A 20,720-nucleotide genomic window follows, 5' to 3' on the forward strand; every position below is an offset into this window, starting at 1 on the left:
CTGGAAAATATGCACAGTATTTGGAACCAAGGGGAATGACATATTAATTCGAAGTTTGCTTTGTGTAAGTTTGCATTTTCCAGATTTGAAATGAAACTTCAAGGAAAAAACTCGCCTGCAACCTTTAATTTATACATCCCTTCACCCACGGATTATCTAGAAGGTATAAACTATTCATTTAAGCAGCACAGTGAAGTATCACCATTAGGTGGTTTAGTTGCCTGGGTTACTACTATCAGCCTGACCAGTAGGGAACCGGGGAAGCGCGAGCTCGGAAGGGGGGAAAAGTAAACAAAGTAATGAGTAACAGTTACAGCTCCTTAAAATGTGTACATTAACCTCGGTATTGGGAAACTATTTGCTTTTTAGAGGCAGCACCCTCTGATTGAAATAATGATAAATATTTTGGAAATTGCATCTGAAGCCAAAGTGAAATTACTCAAGTGCACTCTGGAAGAACAAAGCTTTTTAGTATACCTTCAAATGAACTCAGGTAAGTTTACAAATGGCCTATAACTAAAAGACCATTAACTAAAATTACATTTGTTTTTATTGAAAGACAGCCTCAAGTGCTGACATGTAATATATGACATGTGATACATAATAATACTCTTAAACCAGTTCTGACATAATATCTCCCAAGGCATAATAACCACAAATGACTGCTTTAGTTAAGAACTAGCCAGAAGCAAAATAGATCCATGTAAAAGTAGCTTTAACCATAAATACCTCAACAATATTTTATGTCACTTTGTAAAAAAGTTAAAGGAGTCCCATAATAATTAACAACAAAAACTTCATGTTCTTTACTATTGTATGGTGGTTGTGAAAGGTTATTTCATAGTCCCGCAGCTGCCAATGCTGTAAATTATGCAGGCACCAAGAAGCATTAAGGAGAAATAATAGCAATTTAAACTAAGGCTGACGTAATTCATGATAAACAGTCATTGGAAAATATTACAATGTTGTCTTTTTTGAGTGGGTTTAATCAGAAGAATGTGACCATATTCTGACATAAACCACTTCTCTTTTCCATTGTACGGGCGCGGGAACAGGGGCCATTCCCTGGCCGCAAAGGTCTTCCCTGCTGCCGGTCACTGCTGAGCCTCGGCACCTTGGGGACACTGCTCACGAGGCTTGGGACACTGGTGGACTGAAAGCTCTCCCAAGACGAAACTCAAGAGTCTGAGCAGGCCTGGTGGTCCAAGGGAGGCACTGAAACCAGGGGAACAACCAAACGAGGATGCTCTACTGAAGGCATATCAAAACAAACAAACAAAGATGATGGCTCCAGAAATGAGAACATGTATGATGGACATGGCTCACACTCACAACGAACGCAGCTTGGCTTACTTTTCGCTATAATGACAAAAAGTGATTTTGATAGCTGAATCATAAAACTAGCCATTGTGCGGAAGTCTTACATAGGAGGAATTAGTCATTTTTATCTACAATCATTTAGTGAACGGACACCAATAGAACAGACACATGTGCAACAGATGACAAAATACACGTGATAATTTTACATTTATCAGGCAGAGAAGAACAGCTCACTTGCTAACCCTTCGTTTGCTGGAACTACACATTAATTCTCTGCCAAACTCCGTCTGATAAAACACGTAAGCCCCACAATAGCATCACGTCTTCATTCTTCAATTCAAAATTAGAAAGGAGAAGAAGTTAAAAGTGCCAGACTGGAAGCGGGCACACCCAGGCTCTCGGCTCTGCCACGGGAGCTCGCAGAAGGGAGGATATCTCACCTCCCAGCCCGTGAGAGCCCCAAAGCCTGGGCTGTCCCAGCAGGGAGGCCGTACCAGCCACCCCACGGTTCACAGCCCTGACACTTCCTCAAGCAGCCGTGTCGCAGCCACACAGTCGCTGCAGGCAGGCGGCACCGAACGCTCACGGCGTAAGGCTCTCCCTCTCCCGGACTGCAACCCGAGGGCACCCAAAGAAGCAAGGAGCCCTACCGATTTCCCAAGCGCCCTCACCACGGGAGCCGTGCTCTCGCGGCGGTGCCGGCCGGCCGCTGCAGGCTTCTTGGGCGGCTACCCCGCTACTCTGCGCAGGACAGAGGACCACCACCAGCCCCAGCTGAGAAGTGATGCCAAGGGGCCAGAGGGAATGGGCAGAAGCAGCTTTTCAGGCAGCACCCGCCCCTCCGCTCAGCATCTGCTGCCTTCCCGAGGGCAGCGGGAACACGCAACCTGAATAAAATCAGCGGTCTCCAGTAAAGAAGTTTTGATTATAAAGTGAAAAATAATCTAGCTTAATATTTATCCTGGTTACAGCTACGGTTGCTAGTGAAAATGTACCAAAAAAAAAAAAAAGGTAGAAGCTAACAGCATTTGTTTCTGTTGAAGTTCTTGCAGACAGGAAGGTATTTTATCTTACTTTACCACACATTACTTATGTTCACTTAACAGCTTGCTGTTAACATTGGGTGAGATTCTGCCCTTGGTTAACCGGTGAAAATCCTGAGTAAGAGCCACTGAAGTGGATCGAGTTATTTTGGATTTACGCCACTAAGTGAGACAGAATGTGACCCCTTATCAGTGCCTTTTTGCTTTGAGTATACAAATATTTTATGCATTTCAATGAGTGACAGAATGCAAAACTTGCAAATATTTATTTTTAGATGTATGGAGAAAAAGCAATTAGAGCTAAAAATGTTAAGAATGAAGAAATCACTTAACAGAAGCAATTATGTTGGGCACATAAACAGCTCTGCCTTCAGCCATTTTATTCAAACGCTGCAGAGCACACTAGAAAATAGCAATTGTTTAAAAAACCTGCAAGTATTTTTTCACAACTGAAAAATCAATCGTTATAAACAACATCTGGGGATCATTAATATCTTACTCTACAGTTGAATTAACAAAATAAGAAAGAAGTCTGACCAGAATCCAGAACATTTCCAGATCTGCTTTTTCAAGCTAAAAGCTTATGTTTGCAGAGGTGGGGTGGGAGGGAAGAGGAAATGTACATTTATCTATATTGTATATAGCACTATTATGCATTAATCATTACTTCCCCTCCAGCTATGTCCTGTTTTTGTTTTGAGAGAGTTAAAATTTGAAATATTTAGCTAAGCTACCCTGCTCAGGACCTTGGAAAAGATTTGCATATTTTTCAGACTGTTGGAGATGCCACCATAAAGCTCCATCTAAGGAGGTCCCAGTATCCATGCTAATAAAAAGCCTCCATACTCTTTCGATTGCATTTCTAAAGGCTTAAACGTTCTAGTCTTAGCAGAGGAGCACTAACAAAGATCCCACTCTAACATCACATTTGTGTTAAAACAAAGAAGCCCAAAGCACCTATCTGGAAGCTTCAGGGTTTTCTGAATTTCACTGACATGAATTATCCTGCAGGTAGACAAAATAGTCAATAGCAATAATGCTGATAGTTTATATCAGCTGAAAAACATTAAAAAACGCACCCTTTCAGGCCTAAGTATGATTTTTGTAGTGGAGCTGGTTTAAAAAGAAAAGCCAGCTTTGACTCACACAAATAAAGAAAGTCACCAACAGAAAAACTGTATTTCAGTTAGACTGGAAACATTCTTTCTTCCCCCCCCCCCCCCTTTTTTTTTTAAGTCTCATTCCCTGCCAAGATTTTGTTTGGTTATGTTTTTCCCCTAAACAACTGATTTTATCTGAGTCACAAACTTCTGTAAACTGAGATGTATAACAAAAGCAAAGACCAAATTTCAGCTGTACCAGGAGTAATGCTACCACTCTATACCCTGAAGTCATCAGCTTTCATCCTACACGTTTTTTCTGGCACATGACCTATCCCTAAAAAGTCCCTTCTTCATAGCACTGTCCTGCCATGGCTTCGCTGATCAATGACAAGATGGAAGGTAAGTCCTTCTGAAATTGTTGGCTCAGAAACCCTGGTGGCTGGGAGGATGGGTAAGTCGCCCCTCATTCCTAACCACTCCCTGCCAGCCCTGGGAAGTGAGAGAATCTGCTTCCTGCATTGTTTTACAGGGAGATCTGAGTTGTTGCAGGTTTTGGGTTTTGTTTTGTTTTTAATGTAGATGATTTTTCCCAATGCAAGCAATATATCGTTAAGGTTTTTTGGGGGGAAAGGGGAGGGGAGGGAAGTGGGGACTGCTATGCCCTTCACACATCATTTTTTTCAATGAGCAGTTGCCCTCTGCATTGCTCATGTTATGGTAAAATGAAGAAGTTCCATTTTTCAGAGAAAAAATGATATTAATACAACAGCAGGATGTAGTTCTCTCACTTTTTGGTATGAAATGTTTTATAAAAAATTGGCCTTTACACACAAAAATAAAACTTTTAACCTTCTTTTGGGGGTCAACAAGTGTTTACAGTACCCCAGGGACCAAACAGCTTGTTTAACAGCATATTGGACCCAGCATGCTATAAAAATAATCCAGAATGATTTAAAATTTACCAAATAGTTTTTAAAAATCGAGAAGAAATAAGGTATTCAGTTTTCTCTCACACTCCTGTTTTTAGAAAAAGCAACCCCATGCTCACAAAATGAAAGAGACCCTTCTGGTTCATCTTCAGCCGGCAGGATTTATAATATTTATCTAGCAAAGCACCATGACAAATCCTTCTGTGCGAGATTTTCACCTGGCGAAGCTGATGGAGCTGTAGAAATCCACCGTCACCCAAGCACCTGACCCTCCTGCTTCTAAGCTGTGTGCCTGTCCCTGCCACCCTGTGAGTCCCCAAGCCTGGAGAAGGTGACAGACACATCTGCGCGCTCTCTTGCTGTAGGGGCCTGTATGCATTTGGCAATGCAGCCCACAACTGGGTCACAGAAGGATCCACGCTCCTCGATGCACCCTGGAAGTCACTCCATGTGGTGGAGCAGGCACAAGTTGGGTAGAAGGCCAAGTCACCTTCTCTGGACAAGCAAACGCAAAGGATGTGTGCTGCTCCAGCAACAACCGCACACTGATTTCTGCCCTGCGATCCTCAGATACACCTTCCGGACACTGCACAGGCAGCTTTGCCTCCGGCCAGATCTCTTTGGTCTATAATGAAAACTATTAGGATCCCTATTTTTTCATTCCTTCTCTCTTGTAGCATACATGACCACACAGCAAATGCCAGTAAATTTTATGCATTTACAAAAGTTACTCAGTAACAGTAACCCCAGAGGCTGATAAATGAAAAAGATTTTGAAAAATGTCTTCACCAATGATCTCAAGCTGAAGAGAAACAAATTGTTCAGCTGGCGCGTATTATTTTTATTTTAAGGGAGCAGGGGAATGAGGAAATAGGGTTTCGGTTTTTTTCCACATGCCAATTAATAGGAGCAGTTAGATAAAGGAATGCGTAGGTGAACTCTGGTCTGCGCAGAGAACTAAAACAAGACTGAAGAGAACTGATCCCGTTTGCTCACCCCGCTGCGTCCAGCCAGTGCCTCCCTTGGGCAGGCAGACACAGCCCGTGGGGCCGCGGCAGGGACGCCACTGCCACTGCTGCCCGGGGCCAGCCCGAGGTCTCCCCATGGCCCTCGCTCAGTGCCGCCTGCAAGCCCTGCACTGGCTGGCAGCACCGCCAGGCAGGGCTCAAGCCTTTGTGCTTCAGTTCAACTGTGGACAACTCCACTGCAGCCTCCCTGTGCAGGTTCAAAATCTCAGATTTCTTGTTCCCAGCCGGCAACACCTGGGAACAGCATTTCATTATCCACCTGGACTGTTTTGTGCTGGTGAGGACCGTTAATTGCTCTTACTTCAGGAAGGGAAGAGGTATACAGTCTGACTGTGGTCATATCCATGAACTTTGGCTATCAAGACATCCGAGCACAGCTTATGTCTTCTGCCTTCTGAACAGAAGCAAGCTTTTGAGCCTATTTGCATTCTGGAGGGGAACCCCCCAAGGCAGTTAGATTAACTAATCAGTAGTTATATCAACAAGAATGGGAGCAGGAGGCTTCCCACTTACAGCGGTCTTTCCTCTGTAAATGGAGAGCAAGTCCTTCCCTGGCAGGCTGCAAAGAAATAGATGCAGATGTTTAAGCCTTCCAGCTGCCGAGCCTACTCCTCAGCAGCCCGCTTCTCCAGTGGCCTCCTTGACAGGACGTTGTGGCACACTGCACCAAGTTAGAGGAGAATCACAAAAGGACTCTGCAAGAAGATCGGTCCTGAACAGTCCTGCTCAAACCACTCGGGCACGTGCCACACAGCAGTGCAGAGGCAGGACAGAGGCAGACCCAGGCAGTGGCAGCGGCAGCAGCAGGTACTGGCTGTGGTAGCCCACGCTGAAGCTGGAGGAGAAGCTTACCGCAACCTAAACCTTACAGAAGCTCTATGGAAATACAGAAGCCGTCCACACGGGACTGCCCAAAACATCAAAGCATCTCTTCCAGCCATGTCTGCAGGAGCTCACAGCAGCATCTACATACCTCCTCTACTTAAAAAAAAATCCCACACCAAAAAGACATTATTTATTGTCAACAAAACTTGATTTTTCTTCCTCATTCCCTGCTTTATTTATTTTTGTTAAAACCTACAGAATGGGGAAAGAAAGCGGGTAGCATGAGAAGGAGGAAGAGCTGAACAAAATGTTTTTGTTATAAATGTATAATAGAAGTAGAGAGAATACTTCCTGGAAAAATGTTTCTCTCTATTAAAACTGCCTAACAAGGACAACAGCTTACACGCTGTGGTGAATGAGGCTCTTTGTAAAGGTGCTTCTGGTGTCTCACTTGTGACATGCTATGTCTGTTGCACAGTAGCCCAACGTGCAGAGAACTTGTAACATCTTCCCCGACAGCAATGTTTCTGAAGAAGACCTGGCATCCGTATCAGAAGCCAGCACTTCCCACATAAAGACTTTAGTAGACTGTATTTCCCAAATTTTGTACTCGCTTTAGAGTTGGAGAATTTCAGGTGACGGGGAAATACACGTTCCTATCTTGCTCCTTCTGCACATTTCTTTCATTTGCAAGGTAAGAAATAGCCAAGTCCTTCAAATTAAATGTGTCTTGATCTCCTTATAGACACCTTTTCAGAATTTTAGTCACATTTCTGTAATCTGGTCTCCCCTCAGATTTGACTGATAAATACCAGTGCCTTTGAGTAATCCATTTATCTGCTGTACCACCCTGCCTCTGTTTAGCTTTAGCAGTCATCACTTTCCACATGTGACATCAATCTACATGATATCAATGTAAACTGTTTGTATAACGAAGTGTTGTACATTTTATTGTCCTGCCAGCAAAGAGAAGGATAAAATAGCATTGTGCCTGTTGCCTTCAACAAAGGTAGTATAATTGACACCATACATTTTGCAATACAGAAACGGAACCATACATTGGCCGTTTTTTTCTTCCTAACACAGCAGGGCTTGCAAATTTTACCACATAATTATTTTCATAAGAAATACTTTTAAAGAGTAGCAATTTTTTTTGTTGTTTTTATAGGCATTTTAAAAAATCTGCTTCTTAAACCAAACTAAATTTTAAATACACATTATTAACTTCTATGGCTAAGATTTCTGTGGGTCTGGTTTGATAATGAGATAATTGCCTCGCAAAGGTCAAGAGAATGGCATAGTTAGCTTTCAGAGACTGAACAAAGCACTTGCTATGGTTCACTAAGCGTAGTTTCTGCATCACTCCACATCTCTTTGATTCATCTATTACTAATATTCCATGATACACTTACATTATGGATCCAACTATTTCAACAAACCTGTAATCAAGGAATGACCCTGAATAAAACACTCCACAGAAAGCAGATGGTATGCTCATCAAACGCCTTCAAGCCTAAAATAACCTTTCCCATATAAAAAGGATAGCCAATTAAAACTGAACTTTATATTCTGAGCTGGAGCTCAGAGTAAATAAAAATCAACATGATACTATTGTGTTATTGGACCAAACTTCCAGGGCATTCCATTCACTTTTTTTGCCACCCCCACGCCCTAAGAGCAACCAACACATTTATTCATAGTTCACTCAAAACCGGTAATGTTTTGTGTGAGCGTGAGCAGACTTGACAGTTTGGGCCTGATCCTGCAAAAGCCTGACATCACAAAATTAAAACTATTCACAGCAGTAATGTGCTCCAGTGATGACAGCACATGAGGAATCATCTCTCCTGCCAGTCAGGAGCTGATCGGTGCAGCAGCAGAGGAGCAGTCCTGCACCACCTCACAAAATGCCCCAGTGATACCAGTTGGGTCAGTGTTTCTCTGCCAGCCTGGACTGGCTGCCAAGATCAAAGCCAGTGTGCTAGAGTTAGGAAAAAGGGGGAGATGATTCTGCCATCACAGGCATCATTGAACCCCTTCTCTATCACTCCCATTATTATATATTAAATGCATAATCAGAAATTCTCTAAGAGACCACGAGAGCTTCCTTGCAGAGACATAGGGGTCTTGCACAGCAAAGGTGTACCCACCACTATGCAAACAGACTTTGCTAGCATTAGCCGCAGCGCTCATCCATCTGGTGATATGGGTAATAAAACTTAATTCTCACAGCATAGGTACACTGCTAAGGAAATTACACTGGACCCATTACTGGAGTTACCCTGGGTGTGTACACAACATACATTCTGCCACACATTCAGCAGCACATCCGCTGCCCTTGGGTTGATCTGACACCAAAAAAAAAAAGCTGTGAAATCACCTGGCAGCTATCAGGAGTCGAATCTTGCAGCCCTCTCTCCCAGCTCTAAGGGGCTATATACTCCTCCGGAGCTGCAGAGTATTCTCTACACCCTTGAGTTAAGAGGTCACCTCCCAGAAGTGCCTCTGCACTTGTAAAATCAAGCTCCTAGCACTGGCAAAGCCCCCGCTGCAAAAAACCACATTCCAGGAAGGCCAGAAACACACAAGCTATAGCTGACACTTGTTCAGGGCCCTGGGAGCATACGTGCAGTTGATGAGTGCTCTGCAACAGCAATGGGACACGCAGGGAGTCTCTCCTATTTTGCATTTGTTAGCATATTGCACCAACAACTTTAAAAAAACCCAACACACTTTGTAAAGCTTCTGGAATGACATAGGCTATAAGTGAATGGTTAAGGTAGATAAATTTCAAACCCAGACAAGGGATCCCTTCACTCATACCAAGTAACTGTGCAACACACTCTACCCATGTAACATTATCTTTGATTGTGATAAACTCAAGTTGCAATACCGAGATCATCAGTGGCTAGAAGCCTTCAGTCTCACAGAGGAAAGAGCACATTTGGTACTTAACATTTCAAACATAAATAGCATTGGTTCACTTCAAAGGAATCACATCTTCCCCTTGGAAATCAGCGGCCACTTAAAAAGGAGAAAAATATCTCTACTTGTGAGAAAAAGAAAATAGCTGTAAAGATGACTCACCAAACTCATCACATATACTTTCATTTTCTATTAGAGTAGGATGATCAAATGTATCCCGACAGTAGAAGATTTGGGGGTTCTTGCTTGTTACTGCAATGCCTCCCAGAGCTAAAACAAACTGGTCTGTTAGTATTGAAGAAGGCTTGTCCTGAATGCGCTTTAACATGGAACGATATCGACAGTACTGTGGGTAGCTGAGAATTAGCAGGTTTGAATCTTCATCATCCTCACCTGGAAGAAGAAAAAAAAAAACAAACAACTTTTAGTATGTCAGAAAAAATACAGAACAAGAGCTGTAACTCGAGCATCTCAGAAAACCCATGGCCCACTGGTTCAGTCTTTTCTCAAGATCTTTTACGGCACAGTAGTTTTCGAAAGAAAGGTTAAAAACAGAAATTTAAAAAAAGGTTTATTGAAACAGCTTCTTTTCTGGCTTTCTGTTCAGTCCTCCCATGCTCACCCACAAGGACTCTACCTGGATGAGTAAGAAAACACCGCTCTGCAGAAGTTGGCCAATGGTCTGAATCAAAGTGCTCTCCATACTTTGCCAACTTGGCTGCTTTGATAGAAACATTATCTCAGCTCCCTATACAACCTTACTGAACTCATGTTTACACCAGCTAACGTCTTTTAAAAATGATAATATACAAGCCCCAGAGCATACAGCTATTAATTCTCCTTTGAAGCATCTGATACTGGCAACTACCAATGAGTCCCTGGGCCAGGGAGGTGGACTGATCTGACCTGGCCATTGATGCTGAGCTACCCCAACAGGTGGAAATAACTTTCCTCACATTAACTGCAAATGCATCAGGACTCAATAAAACACCTGCAGAGCACAACGAGCAAATGAATTTTCAAACTGCTCATAATGTTGAAATGTGGGCCCAAAATATAAAGCAATCTAGAGCTCAGACTTTTCCATTCCCCCAGGTTTTAGATGATAGTAGGCATACGGGCAGCAGATCTTGAAATACCACAATCAAGTTTCATCATATGATAACCAGCAGGAAACCTAACAGCAAAAGAACCCCAACCAGAGACACAAACATGAGAAATTATTCATTTGCAGGTATGCAGCCAGTACTTAACAGCACTTCTTTTTATGCTCATTTATCTCCTCAGGTGGGGTAACTGAACATGGCTTTCCATGCATGCCAATGAAGACAAAGCAAGAGCATTCACTTTACGTTTTCAAGCTGTACTCTGATTACTGAATAACTCAGCTATTTCTTCTGTCAGAGACAAAAGGTCTACTATTTAATCCCATTACCAACACTGAAATAATCTTTCTTACCTTTGAAGTAAAAATCACTTCAGATATTGAAAGAAATGTCAGATCAGTTCTCCCCAACTAAATATGATGGCACAACTCATCCTGAGTCGCGTGAGGCAATGGAAATGTTGACACATAAAAGGCTAAATTTTAAGAAGTCTCTGGAAGCAGATATATCACCTAGAATGTCATCACTACAGATGAACGCAATGCCGTAAAAAAAAATCAACATGGCAGACAGACTTGGGAAGTACTGATTTTACAAGCGTAGCTCCTGAAGCCATCACTTTTAAAAAATCAGAACTTTCCCCACTACCCTGATGTAGGTGGGGAGATCAAACAATTTGTGTAAAAAAGTAAGAGTAATACATTTTGGTAAACAGCATTTTCATTACTTTTCTAAGAAAATAAAATTTATGGCCTAAAACCTCCTTTGGTCAATAAGGATGTGGTCATGTTTTTCTTTGTTTTCAACAAGTAAGTATTCCATAAGCCTACACAACAGCACGATTGAGCCAATTGCTCCTGGGAATAAGGCTCTCTTCTTTATTAGGAAACTCTAAAAATCAGATCAGGAAAACTGTTCTAGGAATTAACAAGCACATGATCCATCCTTCAGCTCCTTCGAGAGTTTCATATATGCCTGTCTGACAGTTATTACTACTTTATACCTTTGTGTAGATAGTGGTGAGCTGAATCTGTTGATCTGACAGCACTTTTCTTATGCCAGGATGTGGTCAGCTTTTTAAACAGGGTGTATATAAATGTATGTCCCATGTGCCTTTGTAGTAAACCATTAGTTTCTAGACAAATGTGCTGTAAGTCCCTGTGCAGAATTACACAAACTTTCTACCCCTGACAACTGACGGCTTAACTCAAACCCCTGGCATAAATTAAAATCAAGTCATTTTTTACAGGACCACTTTTATACAAACTTGTGCAGCTCCAACAAGTACTTTATGATGCATTTGCTTCCCTTCCTTATTCACTCCAGGTTCAATAGATAAATCTAAGAATGAACAAAGGCTGAATAAACTGAAGATTTGTTTAGTGAAAGACAAACAGAGTGTTCCTGGAACAAAGACTTTTTTTCTCAACCACGCCCACATGAGAAAAGAGAAATCAAAGTAGACAAATCCCTAATAAAGTGCAAGCCCAAAGAAGAACTATTTTTTCCTTCTAGCAAAATCTAACACGTGCCATTTAATGGTGGGCTTAGTGTATATTGCTGAATTTTTTTCATAAATATGATCAGAAAGAGTTTAGTCTCAGGAGGAGCAGAGATCAAAATGTGGATCACATTCCATTAAAATCAAGAAAAACAACATAATTTCAAAAAACATTTGACTGAGATCTCAGAAAACCGAGATGCTGTATTTCTGAATCTCATTTTAGCTTCAACAGAGAGAACATGGTAAAAGATAATACCTACAGTATGCCAGTTGTAAGGCTCAACTGAAATTACTTTAATCCCATGCTTATATCATAATTGTGTGTTTTAATAACTCCCTCCAATGTCAATTTTTCATTTATTTATATATTTCAGGGCTGAAAACAGAGAAACTGTAATTAGAAGGCTAGGTTCCACCCCTGCCTTCCAAGTGCTGCCTATATATGCATAGATGTAATCCAACAGTTCCCTTTGTGAGGGGTAAAGAGAGCTGGGATTTGGCACAGCCTGGCATTTATGTTGGATTACATGTTCTTCAAGTTGTCTTTGTAAGTAAGAGATGCATGAAATGCCAAACACAATGAATCTATGCAAGAACTGACTTTTCAAATCAGCGCAACCATTTTTAATATGTAACGCAAGACAATTAAAAGCCCCAAAAGAAAAAAAAAATAAAGCCCGCTAAAAGCACGAATTCCTAACAAATCCATCTAGATCCAGAACTATTTACAGAGCGAGCAGAGAAATACAAAACTGTAACTCGCTTTTTGTTTGCTTGTTTCGGAAACATCAGCCTATAATGTTATTGCTAACTGCCATAATCTACTCTCAACATCAGTAAGCATTTTTTTCTTTAAAAAGACCTTCACACCAGGATTTTATAGAGCTTGATGGAAAAACTATGCATGTTCCTTCCTGTACCTAATTACCTCAACTGCAAAAGCTGCCAAGTATTTTGCCCTTTAGTTCTTTTAATCGTATTAGTGCAAATGCATTTGGATGCCAACAGAAACAAACATTTAAAGATTTTTGCTTAAAAGATTCCAAATATGTATGAGGCTGGTGCTAGAAAAGCACACTCCACTTCTTCCCAGAAAGCACAGAGGTATTTCTGCGGAAGAAATATGAATTTGTGCCTCTTGTAAGAGTAAATGTCTAGTTTCGACCCAATTTAAGTAAAATAATGTCAATATGAACTGCTCTCACAATGATTTATGCTACCTTCTGTTACTTTATTACATTAGACATTCCTTTCTCTAAGCTTTATACTTTTCGCCGTGCTCCTAGCAACCACATAAAGGCTGAGCACCAACTTTACGCGCCTGGCACCCTTCCAGGCTCGACTGTTATTGATAATTATATTGAAGTTTCAATTTAATTGCTACTCTGTTGTGACACAGAATATTTTTTGTAATTAGGCATTTCCCATTTTCTGTCCATTCATTTTTTGTATTACTGAAAACAATTTTTTTCCCCCAGAAAACAGAAACAGAACAATGATGCAGATAAGGGTACGTACATCTGTTACTATCATTACCAACACAGTAATGTGAAGGGAAGAAAAAAAAAAATTAAAGGAAAAAAAAATCGTGAATATAATTTCTCGGAAGGTAATTTTCTTTTCAGTTTAAGTGCTCTTATTCTTCTTACAGTTACTCAATGATTTCCTGTTCTAATTACAAGACATTATACAGAAAGTAATTTTTAAAAAGGAAATGTACTAGAGCAGGAGGCTAAATAGCGTCACTCATTTGGTATGGTTTGAAATTCCAAACTTTTGCATCTCTTTTATCAATTCTCTGCTCTACCTTTGTGCAATATATTCTACCACAAATCTACCATCTCCTTCAAGGCAGTTAACACAAATATATAGATTGAATAGGAAAATACACTTGCAGTTAAACTGCAGGCAAAAGAAAAAAAAAAAACAACCCACATTTTTTTCCTCCTCAGTATAGCTGGTAAATTGGAGGCAAGCCAAGCCTAGGAGTGGAAAATATTAAAAAGTAAAAAAAAAAAAAAAAGAAAGAAGAAAGCTTGATTAAAAAGTGAGAGAAGAGATATTCAGTTCTAAATCTAAATGAATAAGCCACAAACTATTTCATAAAAACATACTGTGACGTAAATTACACATCAGTATTGCACTGTTGTGGTTATTTTGAGAAATGGCTTGTACTGTAAGTCAGCTGGTAAAACCCCACCCTTAATGATTTTGTAATTCTCCATACAGCAATCAACTGGAGCAGTCATGAAATTGCCAAGAAGGAAAACAGACAGAGCTGTAGAGAGTTTGTAATAAAAAGATAATGCACTTTTAACATAACAGAAGTAGAAGATTGGTTTTATTAACTAAAAAAACTACTTAAAAGGTCCCAGGCTTGCCATTTGTTTTGATAAATGTTGACACAGATCTTCATAAGATAAGCAGTGGAAGTATCAGGGGAACCAGATAAAATGGGACAATGCCTTTGGTGTGTGGGTAGCAAATTGAGCAAGGGAGTAATTTGGAATATAGAGCAAAAATGAAGGAAGTTGCAGGGCTCTGTCCGTCAGGCTCCTCTCCCACACGGTGCCCTTGCTACTCTGCCTTCTTTCATTACCCTCAGTTACTAAGGGGGTCTCCCAGAGGATGCACATATCATAATTAGTTTATCATTGCTTGTATGCATGGCTTTGACCATATCATCAATATGTAGCAGACACAGAGGTAATGGAGGATGCATCTGGATGTCTGGAGGGACTGGGAATGATGAGAGTTAGCTGTGCCGAATGAACACAGCTGTGACTCCCAAGATGGGATGTCTCTTGACTATTTCAGGGCAGCGTTCAGGTGTCACTGCCCTCCCAAGACCCTCAGCAACCCACTGGAGCACACAATGGGACTCGTTTCATCTAATAATGCAGTTTTAGTCGACAACAGCTGTGTAGATCCCTCTGTAGTCAGAGATCTCTCCTTCCAACCTGCTGTTTTGCAAGACATGGATCACCTCACTCTCTGGAGCTACTACTCCCTCATCAATGACACCTAGCTTAGTCTAGAGGCTTAACTTGCAGATCAAATTGAGTGAATGAAATTAATTCCACGTAAGTGACAAAGAAGTCTGCCCTATGCCAAAGCGATGGTCCAAATGCATGCTAAAAAATCCCCTCCCAGCTGATACACTTGCCATCAAGATAAAAAAGGTTGATCTCATCTATGGCAGTGGACTTTGGCTCTTCCAGCTCTTAAGATAGGATCCAGTTCTCCTTCTCCTTGCTGGCTGATAGCTGGCTGAATATGAGCCAGCAGTGTGCCCAGGTGGCCAAGGGCATCCTGGCCTGTATCAGAAATAGAGTGGCCAGCAGGAGCAGGGAGGTGGTTGTTCCCCTGTACTCAGCGCTGGTGAGGCTGCACCTCGAGTCCTGTGTTCAGTTTTGGGCCCCTCGCTACAGGGAAGACATGGAGGTGCTGGAGCGTGTCCAGAGAAGGGCAACCAAGTTGGTGAAGGGCCTGGAGCGCAAGTCTTAAGAGGAGCCGCTGAGGGAACTGGGGTTGTTTAGTCTGGAGAAGAGGAGGCTGAGGGGAGACCTTATCGCTCTCTACAACTACCTGAAGGGGGGTTGTAGTGAGGTGGGTGCTGGTCTCTTCTGTCAGGTGGCTGGAGATAGGACGAGAGGAAATGGCCACAAGTTGTGGCAAGGGAGATTTAGGTTGGATAGTAGGAAAAACTTCTTTACTGAGAGGGTTGTCAGACATTGGAACAGGCTGCCCAGGGAAGTGGTTGAGTCACCATCCCTGGAGGTATTCAAAAAGTGTGTAGACGGGGTACTCCATAACGTGGTTTAGTAACATGGTTTAGTGGGCATGGATGATGGTTGGACTCGATGATCTTGAAGGCCTTTTCCAACCTAAATGATTCTACGATTCTATGATTCCCTCGTCCTACTCCTTTGGCAAGGACTTTCTGCAGTACGGGTATTAGAACACAGGTGTAGATGGGACAAAGACATGTGTAGCTGACCCTTCAAAACCAATGACTGCAGGTCAGGCAGCACATCTCAAAGCTACCTGTTCTAATAACAACCCAAAGCCTGTTCTAGTAACAACCCAAAGGGAGATAGCACAGCTTTCCAGCACACAGAAGAGAACTTACTACATGACTACTTAAAAACTCTGAACCTTTCAGAAAGTCCAAAAGCAACAGAAACAGCAGAACGATGAAAGAGTAACCAGAAGGAGGAAGAAGAAACTGGGTCTTTATGACCTAAAGACCTTTAAGAGGAATTGTGCAATGAGAACATGTTCCCAATTCACCATCTAGTCATAACCTGCCAAACACCCCCAAATCATCACCCAGATAACTGCAGCTGGCCAAGAAGCAATGACAATCATCACCTACATCTCTGGGTACTCCTTTGAAAGCAAGGATGGCTCTCCCAGTGAAATAACCTTCATGGGAGAATTATGTCTGGCTCCTTGCTTGACCACTTCTCACATCGAATCCTCTGTGCAGACACAAGGCTGAGAACCGCAGTAGGAATCCATGTCCCTTTGCACCAGGCTGCTGTGATCTAGGAGCAACAGCTGAGGAGTAGCTGCATCTTCGTCACGAAACTACTTCTGCATGCTCTAGCACAGCAATCCACTCTCTCTCCCGTGATTAGGGAAGACTTATCAAACACAGCTCTTCCAATCCCCCCTGCCTTTTCATTCCCACGGTCTTTGTTCGCTCTAGTAACACCACTCCGTGTGCCTTGGCTGGCTAATTAATCATAAGACCTAAAAATATTAATCCAGGAATCATATTTCTCTCACAGATAAATGCAAATACAGTAATGATTTAGCCCCATGAAATGGGACAGGAAATCTGTGGTTTTGGGTTTAAATAAATTTGGGTAAATTATTGACACAACAGGGATACCGCTTCATTGGCAGGACCCATGCTACTCATCCTTGCTTTGAGAACCCCCCTCTATTTGAATGCTAATGTAATCAAGAACAAAGGCAACATGTTGCAGGATATGGAACACAGTGATTACATCTATGTTTACCAGATAATGATGATGTTAACATGTTGCCTGTAATTCTTATGTGGACTTTTGCCTGCCTGATTTTGCTTTTACATTTATCAAAAGGCAAAAGCCATTTCTGCCAATATACAGAATAAAACACACAGCCTTTCTGCATGTATCAGATATTTCTTCCCTTGTAAGGAGGAGACAGAGCTAATTCTGAGAATTTTGTGCCACTTCCCCAGCCCTCCGTTTTCTGTCACAGTGCCAGCAGAGCGTCAGCCATTCAAAGAACTCCTAAGATTAGTTTAACATTTGAAAGAAAGAGAATACTTACAAATCTACTGGAGATTGAAACTACTGTTCAACCCAACACCAATACAGTCATTAAAAAAAAAAAGGAAAAAGACAGCACCACCTAATACATACTTAAAGCACATGGTGGAAGAACATTTTACAGTCAGTGATTTGGATCTGAGTTGTTCTAGTCCTAGTTAACGGGGACGAAACCAAGTATGTTGATCAATGACTGACAGTATGTCCACATAACCAAATCTTCCATAATATTTATCTTGTTAAATCACTTTGAATTTGAATCATAAATTCAAGTTTTGAAGAAGACAAAAGAAATCTAATACTGAAAAAGTTTCCAATCAGCCATTCAACAACCTTTTTCAGACCCTAATTCTTCAGCTCCTCATAACTGCAGCTCCTACCCTGCGCTCCCAGGATCCTCCTGCACCTTACGAAGCGGGTTTATGAGGTGTTTCTAGACTCAAAAGAAGAGTGACTGACAATCGTCATTTCCAGCTTTTATATAACCCTTCCATCCACAGGCCTCAAACTGCTTTATGGAGGTGAGTAAAAATTATTATCCCCATTACACAGAGAGAGAAACTGAGACAGAGAGAGCTTAAAGGATTTATTCTACAGCATCAGGCAACTTGGAGAGCAAGGGAGAGAGCAAACAGGCCAAGCAGAAATCCTTGTCGGGGGGATTTCTAGGTAAGTGAGAGTTTCCTGTTTCCTCAAAAGGGAAGTGGCCATCTCCAGCCACCCCAGCCAGCCTGCCTGCCTCCACCAGAGCAGGGGATGGACCAAGCAGGGGCTCTGTGTTGAGGCTTCTCTCCTGCCACAATCATTTTCCCTGTCCCATACAATCCCAGTCACTCCTTCATTTTATTTAGCTGCTGCCTGGTTGGGATTACCTTCCCCCTTCATGGAGGGTTTGCAAAGCAGCGGTGTGCCCTCCCGCCGAACAGCAGGTGACTGCCGCAGCGATAGCTGGAGGAGCACAAGAGAAGTGAGCTGATGCTGGGGATGTGGCCAAGTTCAGAACTGGGCTGTGAAATCGCCTCCCTGCCTCCCAGAATTTCCTTCTCTCCTTACTCCTCAGGTCACAGGCGTGGGTCAGCCCATGTCCAAATGGCCACGGCTGGCTACAGAAAACCACTTTGATATAAAAGGTTTTTAAACTGCCCTATTAGCTTTCTAAAGCAGATGGAGATGGAGGGAAGGGGGAGACTGATTGCAGAAGGGTGCACGTGCTGCCTGTCCTCTTGAATGTTCTGGGTCATGTGGACCATTCAGGTTGAATGTGCATAAGCTTTAAAACAAGTATTTATCCTGGTTGTCGTGGTTACTGATAAGCAGCTTCAATTCTGCTGATAACAAAAAGAAGAAAGAATTAAAAAGGGGAGGAGGGCTGAAAACGTAATTTGGTAATATGACGAAGCCAAGAAGAGGAATTAAATCACATTAAACAAGCCAATTGTACTGTAAATGGCTCTGCCTCTGTATTTGCTTTTAAATATCTAAGGCTCTAACATGGCAGCTGCTTCAGTTTTAACAAACAAACAGTAAAAATCCCTTTTAATAACGAAAGGAAATAATGATATACTTTGCTTTAGCTGAATTCAAACATAATTTAATTTTTCCTGAGGTGAGATTTGCACAGGGAACAATCAGATAATAAGTGTTATCATTCTCATAGACAAAACTGAACCAGCACTTTGCAATTCAAAGTGCTATTTAATGCACCGTTTTCAGCAATCTCTGAACACCATCCAACATACCACTGAACTACACTTCAGTACTTACACATAAAGCCTGATCTTGCAAATACTTGAGCATGGGAGTTATGCTACAAACATAAGTACTTCCACTGCTTCTGTGGCTGAAGTTACACATTCCCTGAAGCACCTTCGTGATGCGGGTCACATTCAGTAACTTCTCCTACACCACCTTCTCATCATCTTTATTATTATTATTACTATTACTATGATTACTTGCCTTGGTCTCCCTTTCTTCTGAAGTGTAGCACTGCACAGAGTAGAATACTGGAGAATGAAAAACTCTAGCAGAGAAACACGCAACTAGAGCCACCTGCAAGGGAGGGGCACACATTCTTACAGTGATGACAACCACTGGAACAACAAGCTCAAGGACGTAACAGGTTCTCCAATCCAGTGCTCAAGACTGAGTCTTTTTTTCCTGAAGATATTCTGTGGTCCGATGAGTTTTAAACTTGTGGTCTGTTGTGTGCCCTCTGTGCTGAAGAGGTCCGCAACAAATCTATACTTGCTTGGGAAAATTTTAAGGCATGAAAAACTGAAAAAAGAATGGAAAGCCACTGATAGTTAAACTGAGTTACTGGGCTTAATACCAGAGTAACCAGGTCTCCTGTTGTCTCCTCTCTCACCTCCGCACACCATTCAAACACAAATGAGAGAGAAGCATATGCAGCCTTACTTGTAAGGGACTGTTACACCACCTCTTCCACATGGCAAAATCAACCGCCTTCATTTTCCATTGCCCCCAAAAGTATGAGTCAAAAGCCTTAGCTTGGTGTTTCACACAGGGAACTTTCACTATCATTCTGAAAATTCGGAGGAACTGCACGCTCCTCAAAATAGCAACGGCAGAAGCAGCCGGCCTCAGAGCTGTGACATGAGAGGTGGAGAGTGGAAATGGTCCAGTGATTTAAACAGTCGAGCTCTGCTTTTGACATTTATGCCCTCTTTGAAACCCTTAATGAAGTAACAACCCCGTTAATTCTTGCAGGGTATTTAGTACACATAAAAACTGCATTATCTACTATTTACAATTTACTACACACAAGCAGTATCTGGCTCTGTATAAAAATAACAAGCTCACTGTAACCCTCCGCTCCCTAACCATACTGCTGATTTCTTTGACACATGGAGAAGTGAGAATAATTACATTTTACTCAGTGCGTCTCATTACACTGATTTAAGTAAGATTTCCAAAGCTGCAAAAATATGCTTTTCGATTTCATTTGTTTCTAGCAATTCACTCTGAAGATGGTTAGTAAAACCTTCAGAAATCATCATCAATATGGACAAAAATTTTACCTTTCTCATGTGGACATTTGACAGAGGGATAATAGGGTCTAGAAACACCACAGTCAGACGTTCCTTTTCTATTTAATGTTTCCTTCTGTGCCAAACATAATATAACAGACAAGTGTTAGAGAGACATGCAGGGGGGAGCCTGAATAGAGAGCTTTAAAAGAGGTCCTTAATAGAGAAGCTGTATGCTTAGTCTTCAACAACATTCAATGGCAATTTATTTGCAGCCATTTTCTCATGTAACCTTTCACATGGGAGCAGGTAAGATAGAGCACAAGACAATTTGTCAACTGCCAGATACGAACAAAAGAAACCATTTTTAATAAGCTTCAGTGGCCCCTTGTATTTGTTTTGCAACATGTTAATAACTTTTTTGGAAGCCAATCAAAGACAAGAAGAGAAAAAGAAGTCAAGCTGGGAAACGAAAACCACAGTTAAAGAATTTTACAGATAAACTTGTGTTATCATCTGCAGTGTAATAGTGCTTAAATCCAGGAGTGGCACAGAATTAGAATTAGCATGATGCCATTTCTTAAAAAAAACCCTAAAAATTGCAATTACAAAACTGCTAGCAC

General features: G+C 41.7%; 1 protein-coding gene across 3 annotated transcripts in view; it reads right to left on the reverse strand.

Moving 5' to 3' along the window:
* ARID5B (AT-rich interaction domain 5B) overlaps positions 1-20,720 on the reverse strand; it is a 125,305-nt gene that overhangs the window by 65,716 nt on the left and 38,869 nt on the right. For all 3 annotated transcript variants that reach the window (XM_069795985.1, XM_069795984.1, XM_069795986.1), the window contains one exon: positions 9,336-9,566. In XM_069795985.1, the coding sequence (XP_069652086.1) occupies positions 9,336-9,566 (231 nt within the window). The remainder of the gene's footprint in view (positions 1-9,335; positions 9,567-20,720) is intronic.

The sequence above is a fragment of the Haliaeetus albicilla genome, chromosome 11, assembly GCF_947461875.1.
Source record: "Haliaeetus albicilla chromosome 11, bHalAlb1.1, whole genome shotgun sequence".
NCBI classification, from domain to species: Eukaryota; Metazoa; Chordata; class Aves; order Accipitriformes; family Accipitridae; genus Haliaeetus; species Haliaeetus albicilla.